This window comes from Salvia miltiorrhiza, chromosome 3, assembly GCF_028751815.1.
Source record: "Salvia miltiorrhiza cultivar Shanhuang (shh) chromosome 3, IMPLAD_Smil_shh, whole genome shotgun sequence".
NCBI lineage: Eukaryota > Viridiplantae > Streptophyta > Magnoliopsida > Lamiales > Lamiaceae > Salvia > Salvia miltiorrhiza.
In genome coordinates this window covers 52,258,523-52,265,999 of record NC_080389.1, presented here as the reverse complement: position 1 = coordinate 52,265,999, position 7,477 = coordinate 52,258,523, and the positions used below count along the sequence as shown (strand labels likewise).

Sequence of the window (7,477 nt, the reverse complement as noted above, 5' to 3'; positions counted from 1 at the left end):
CCATCGCTATGTGCTCCCACTTCCATTCTGGAATTTCCAATGGCTGTAATTTCCCATATGGTCGTTGATGTAAAGCTTTCACTTGCTGACATGCAAGGCAACGTTCTACAAACGAGGCTATATCTCGTTTCATCCCGTCCCACCAAAATTTCTGTTTTAGATCTTGGTACATTTTGGTACTTCCGGGATGAGCGGTATAGGGCGTGTCATGAGCTTCACTCATGATCTCGTTTCTCAGTTCCTCGTTATGGGGAACACACAATCTTCCTTCAAAAAGAACTGCGTTATCCGTTGCCTCTTGGTAGCCTCCTGGCGTGCCTGTTCGGATCTTGAGACGAATTTTTTCCAAGCTCTCATCCGCTCTCTGGGCACTGACGATCCTTTCTCTGAGGTCTGGGACGGCTACTAGAGTTGCAATAATTGCTCTTGTCGTTGCCGGTGGCTGAACCACTTCTATCTTCAATTTGTCAAAATCCCTTACAAGTGTGTCCTCTTGAGTGAGAAGAAGTCCTAACTCGGATTGAGTTTTACGACTTAAAGCATCAACTACTACATTAGCTTTTCCCGGGTGGTAGTTGATACCGCAATCGTAATCCTTCACGAGCTCGAGCCATCTCCTCTGTCTCATATTCAAGTCTTTCTGCTCGAAAAAATACTTAAGGCTTTTGTGATCAGTGAAGATTTCACATCTAACTCCGTATAGATGGTGTCTCCAAATTTTCAAAGCATGCACAATTGCTGCCAGTTCCAGATCATGAGTGGGGTAGTTCAATTCATGTGGCCTTAATTGTCGCGAGGCGTAGGCAATGACCTTTCCTTCTTGCATCAACACACAACCTAGCCCATTTTTGGACGCGTCCGTGAAGATCACGTATTCTTTATCGGCTGCTGGAACTGCTAGCACTGGTGCAGTTGTCAATTTCTTTTTCAGCTCTTGAAAGCTGGCTTCACACTCTTCGTTCCACTTATACTTGATTCCTTTGCGAAGTAATTGCGTCATTGGTCTCGCTATTTTAGAGAATCCTTCGATGAATCTCCGGTAGTATCCTGCCAAACCTAAGAAACTTCGGATTTCATTAGGTGTGGTTGGTGATTTCCACTCGCGCACTGCTTGCACCTTGGCGGGGTCCACCTTGATTCCATCTGCTGATACGATGTGCCCTAGAAACATTACTTCTTTCAACCAAAATTCGCACTTGCTGAATTTGGCGAACAACTTCTCCGTCTTTAATGTCTCCAGGATGATTCTTAAATGATTTTCATGCTCTTGGTCATTCTTAGAATAGATGAGGATATCATCTATAAACACTAAGACAAATTTGTCTAAGTATGGATGGAAAACTCGATTCATGAGGTCCATGAATACTGCCGGTGCATTGGTTAAACCAAATGGCATGACAACGAATTCATAGTGACCATATCTTGTGCGGAAAGCGGTCTTAGATATATCCTCTGATCTGATCTTCAGTTGATGATACCCAGACCTTAAATCTATTTTTGAGAATACACTGGCTCCTTTGAGTTGATCGAACAAATCATCTATCCTTGGAAGAGGATATTTGTTTTTAAGCGTCAGTTTGTTCAACTCTCGATAATCAATGCACATTCTCATGGTTCCATCTTTCTTTTTGACAAAGAGTACAGGCGCTCCCCAAGGCGAGACACTGGGTCTGATGAAACCCAAGTCCAAGAGTTCCTGTAGTTGCACCTTTAATTCTTGTAGTTCCTTTGGGGCCATCCTGTACGGTGCCTTTGATACTGGGGCAGATCCAGGTTCTAGATCAATGGTGAAATCTAGTTGCCTGTCTGGAGGTAGTCCTGGCAATATTTCAGGAAAAACTTCTGGAAAGTCTCGTACTATTGCCACATCTTCCACCTTCTTGTCTTCACTAGCTTCCCCGTTTAGGTAGACGAGATAAGCTGTGCTTCCTTCCTTCATCATCTCTTTTCTGGCTTGTAATGCGGATATCACTGGTACTCTTTTCTTCATACCTATGCCGTGAAATTCCGTCGGTTCCTTTCCAGGTGGTCGAATAGAAATTTTTCGTTCACTACAAAGGATGGTGGCGTGATTCTCAGCTAGCCAGTCCATTCCTAAGATTATATCTACATCCCACATAAGCAGAATATTAAGATTGTTCGCTACCATCTTAAGTTCTCCTATTTCAAATTCTACGTTCGAGCAAACATGTGTGGTGGTAGATCTTCCTCCTGAGGGTGTTGTAGTGATTCTTAAGGCACACTTAGCTCGTTCTGATTCGATTTCTAAGGTATCTACGCAAGGGGCAGATATAAAAGAATGCGAGGCACCAGTATCGAACAGAATCATTATGGAAAAACCTTTAAGCTTGCCCATACCTGCCAGGTTTCCTTGGTTTTTCTCGGGCTGGTTTTGGGTGAGAGCAAAGGCTCTCGCCTGCTTGCGGCAATGGTTGCTGCCGCCTCTGTTGCTGTTGGCGCTGTGTGTGTTGGTATTGCTGCTGGTATGGCTGTTGTTGGCGGGGCTGGTATTGGTATTGCTGCTGGTATGGCTGTTGTTGGCGGGGCTGGTGTTGCCCTTGAACTGCTTGCAGGGGCTGGGCATAAGTGGCCCTGATTGCCGCGCCCTGCTGTTTGTTGGGGCATTGTGACGAGTAGTGGCCCTTCTGGCCACACGTGTAGCAACTGTCAGTTCCAGCCTTACAGACACCACGATGTGGTTTGTGGCATTTTGGACAAAGGGGAACTTCATTTTGTCTTTGGCTGCCTCCAGCCGGGGCAGGACCCTGTTGCTTCCCTTGTCTTTGTTGCTGATATTGTCTCAACGGCGCATTTCCTTGCCATGGCCTCTTGTTAGTCTGGTTTTCATTTCCTCCATGGTCGTTCCAGTTGCGCTTCCCTTTAAAGTTCTGAGGGCGTGCAGGTGGGTTGGCTGGCGCTGAGGTCTGTGGCGGAGCCAACCTTTCTACTGGCATCGCAGCTTCGATGTCCAGTGCCCTGTTCAAAGACTCAGTGTATGAGAGTCCACCATGACTAGCTAGAGTCATCCGAATCTCGTGCCTCAGACCGGCACAAAATTTCTCCGCCATTTTCTCATCAGTATCCACCTGTTGCGGAGCATAACGCGATAGATCGCAGAACTCTCTGTCATACTCTGTCACCGTCTTCTTCCCTTGTTTCAGGCTATAGAACTCAGCCTCCTTCTTCTTTCTGTAGCTTTTGGGAATATACTTATCATATAATCCCGTCTTAAAGTCTTCCCAAGTGTATGCTGCCCATTGTTCGGGAGTCAGAGTCTTTCGGCGGGCTTCCCACCAAAAGTCAGCCGATCCGGCTAGTTGGAAAGACATACACGAGAGTCGCTCCTCTTCTGTGCAGTGTAGGAAGGTGAAGATACGCTCCAAGGCGCGTATCCAAGCTTCGGCCTCGGCTGGGTCGCCTGTCCCAGTGAATGTGGGCGGATTCTGTCGAAGAAACAGTTCTTCAGTCCTTCTAGCAGGGGGTGGAGGGGGGGTGGGGTAGGTTCCCTATCGTTTCGCCGCCCTTCAGTATTTCATCGCGATTTCCATCATTGTTAACGTTTCTCCTAGGGGGGCGACCTCGTTTAGGCGGCATTCTGCAAATTACAAACACCCTTTTTAATACATTCTATACAGGAGTCTCTAAGGTAATTAAGAAAGACTGTTTGTTAATTTTAACTTATCATAACTCCAAACTAAGACATTAACAGGAACCGTTGTATATACAAGTCACATTATCAAAGTTACTACATTCTTAACTGACTCGTGAAGAATAAAACCCGTAGAGAAACATAAAACATACACGAGATCGTCGTAGAAAACCCATGCTAGGGTCATTATATCTCATGAAATTGTCTCATCGAGGGCTTTACCATGTCAACCCAAAATGTAAGTAAAGTCTATCTAGTACTCCCTATGATGTATCGGCTTACCTAGTTTAAGCAATCACAAAAGGGTTTGGTTATTCGCGGAATGTCCTAGAGACCAACATTTCCGTACTAATGCTAGCTAGAAACAACATAAATAAAAACATAGTCATTGGAACGAATATCGTTTCCGGAGTACATCCACAAGCTAAAAACTATCAAATCTGTGAACTCTGAGTCGCGGTACGACTGTTCCTCGGTGACGCCAGGGGGTCCTCTTCTGGATCCTCCTCGGGGTCCTCCTCCTCATCCTCCTCGGGGTCCTCCTCCTCATCCTCGCCCGGCTCCAGCTGGGCAACGGAGTCTCTCCCTGGCCCCGCCTGTCTCCTGCATGATCTGGGCTGAGCGGAAGATATCGTCCACAATCTCACGGATCGGATCGTATCTGGTGCTGATCCTGGCGTGGCACGAGGCTTGATCGGAGCTGGGTTGGCACGGGCTTGGGACGAGTAATTATCATCGTACCAACTGTGCCTGTATCGTCATCCTCCTGCTAGGGTATTTGCCCCTATCTAGAAACTCCCTCATGTTGGCCATGACCCTGTCGACATTGCCATGGCAGCCTCAAACCTTGCGTCTATCGTAGGTATCAGTGGTGGTGGAGTAGAGTAGTAGTAGCTCGGATGCTGAGTCAGGAGGCGATGGGAAATCCCTACGAGCCCGTGGACGAGAAGGGCCTCTCGTCATCGTGCCTACCACGGCGCCCTAGAACTGAGGCACGTGGTGGAGAATCTCGTGGCAAGGCCATCGGAGACTCAGGGGCAGTAGTAGCGGGTGTCTCCGCTGGCAAAGGCGTCCCCACTGTACGTAGTCTCCCGGAAGGATGTAGGGCCCTAGAGGGGCGCGGCCCCACAAAGTGAAACAGATCTGAAGCTCCGCAATAAAGCTAGGGAAGTCTCCCATGAGGTCGTGGTAATCTTCTCGGCGAAAGATAGTGGGCAGATCTGCCTAGCCCATCCCTGCCACTCGGAAGGTAACAGTAAGATCAACCTCTGGATACCGTCATACCCTGATACTCCATGTGCACTCGCCTCGACCCAGTGTCTGTGAAAACCTGCGAGGAACTGTCCGAGGTTATCCCCGTGACATGGAGCATAGGTGCGGTAGGACCGCTCGACCTCCTCTGGACTAGCCACGGGGGCAGTGGTCGTCGTCGGGTGAAAACAGTCTCGCCATCTAACAAAGGAAATTCTATCGTCAAAAGTAGCACACGACAAGTAACTTAAGGCGATAAGGTTCTAAATATCTAAAATCGGAAAACAAGTTCGGTTCAATAACCATAACGTGCAAAAACACCTCATCATCTAAATCTAGCATTTACACAAGCCATACAGGTTCTTAATACTTAATCACAGATTACCAATTCGACTATCATATAGTTCTAGTGTCGTTGTTTCCGAACTTAGGGCTTGTTATGTGATGATGATATTTTCTTAAATCTAGCAACGAGCACTAAAAGTTTCAACAAAATAAGTTCAAAAGGCCAAGCTAATTCGAGATCTCATCGTAGAAAAACACTCGAATATTTAAGCTATGCCCATGCCATCAACGTACTATTGGCGTTCGTTACGCTGCTCAATCTTCATGCTCGTGGTTTCATCATGCGACCCTTCGTGTGATTCTTCTTTCTCTATTTCGACCGTCATTGTCGATGTCATCGTAACATGAAGAAAAAGTTAAGGCATCTCCCTAAGTTCTCTTCTATGTTCCGTCGTGAGAGTGAGCATATATAACTTAACAGTTCTAAGTTCTTGTGATTCATACCATAGTCATACTTATTCATGCTTCATACATTTCAAGAAATTAACTTAATTAAAACTTGAAAGTACTTACCATAACCTCCGTTGAGCGTGACGAGATGTAGTGCCAAGCTTTTGTCAACTAGTTCAAAGTGTATTTACTTACTTAATCTAGACTCAACTTGAGTAGTACTCAGAGCAAAAGAAATGCTCTGATACCATTCTGTCACGACCGCACTTGCTAAGGATAGCAAATTCGGGGAAACCGCGACTAAGGGAGGGAATTTAGGAGCGGGGGAGTAGAAAGGGGCATATTCGGTTTCTTGATGACTCGACTTGTATAAGGAAATCAATCGAAATTACTAGATATCAATGAAGGCCACAAGGGGACCGTACATAATATTATCAAAGGGGTACTCAACGAGTTTAGTACATTATTAAATAATACATATTGTTTGACAGAAACATAATTTAGTAAAATCAGTGTTCGCAGCGGAATAATAATTTGAGTATATGTATGAAGACATATACTCTACTCTGAGGTACTCTCCTAGATTGACAAAGCTCCGCTTGCACACATCCTCGATCACAGCTCAACCTGCACATTTAAAAATACATGCAGGGCTAAGTACAAAAGTACTTAGTGGACACTTGCCGAAATTTACATACATGCATAATATTTTATTGTCAAGCCTTTCAACAGTAGTAATATACGAGGGTTTTCCTTTAAAGACTCGTATTTACCAAACATAATATCATTTCTTTCATCAATAACCCGCGCAGGTATTTTATATCATTAATCACCATATCAGTAACTCGTGCCGAGAGGGAGGCCTCCCTCTACGGACACTATGATCGGCCAACCCGCTAGATGACTCACGATCACAAGGTGTACACTAATTCCGAAGGGATTTGCGGTCCCATCCAGAATCCGAATTCGATTAACATCAGATAGGCAATTAATAATAAAACATAAAGCATTTAGGCATTGACAATATCATTTAAATTCATAAGCATAAAGTCTTAACAATTCTAATATATAATTTTAGTTTATACGTAGAAAGCCTACCTGAATAGCAGACTCACGGTTTAGCTCTAACTCTGGTGCTTGACCTTTAATCCGAGAAAATAAAATAAGATTCTAATTCTCGAAAAATCTCAATAAATGAGGATGCGTGAAATGATTATGCATGACTCATATTCCTTTAATTAAATTATGAGATGCTAATCCTATTTAAGGAATTAAAGCTCGTCTTATGAGGTCGGATTATTAATCTTTAATAATCTACTCATCTTAAAATAATCTAATTCACTTACTAATTAATAATTAGTAAGTCTTAAAATCTTCTCTAATTAAATTAATAAATAATTATGAAGGCCCAATTAAATAAAATAATCAAGGCCCAAAGGAATTTAATTCGAGCCCAAATGAATAAATTCGAAGCCCGTGTATTAATAATATTAGGCCCAACATCAATTAATTAAAGAAGCTCATCAGATTTTATTTGTAAAGGGCCGAGCCCAAACAATTAAATCGAAGCCCATCTGTTAATTAAATAAGGGCCCAAACACTTATTAAAATCGGCCCAAGTCTCGGCCCAAACAATTTAATTAATCGGCCCAAGAATTAATTAAATCGGCCCAAGAGTTTAATTAAATCGGCCCAAGAATTTAATTAAATCGGCCCAACATTTAAAAAAAATCGGCCCATACCCGGCTCAAACCCGGCCCAAACCCGGCTCAAACCCGGCTCCCTGTTCTGTCAAAATCAATCACTAACACACTTTTTTTTTTATTATTTAATCAACAAAAA

The 7,477-nt window shown here is 44.1% G+C and overlaps 1 protein-coding gene across 1 annotated transcript in view; it reads right to left on the bottom strand.

Annotated features, from left to right (window-relative positions):
• Positions 1 to 4,873: 4,873 nt before the first annotated feature.
• LOC131018972 (plasmodesmata-located protein 3-like) overlaps positions 4,874 to 7,477 on the bottom strand; it is a 3,320-nt gene continuing 716 nt past the window's right edge. The window contains exon 2 of the mRNA XM_057947655.1: positions 4,874 to 4,884. Coding sequence (XP_057803638.1) covers positions 4,874 to 4,884 — 11 coding nt within the window. The remainder of the gene's footprint in view (positions 4,885 to 7,477) is intronic.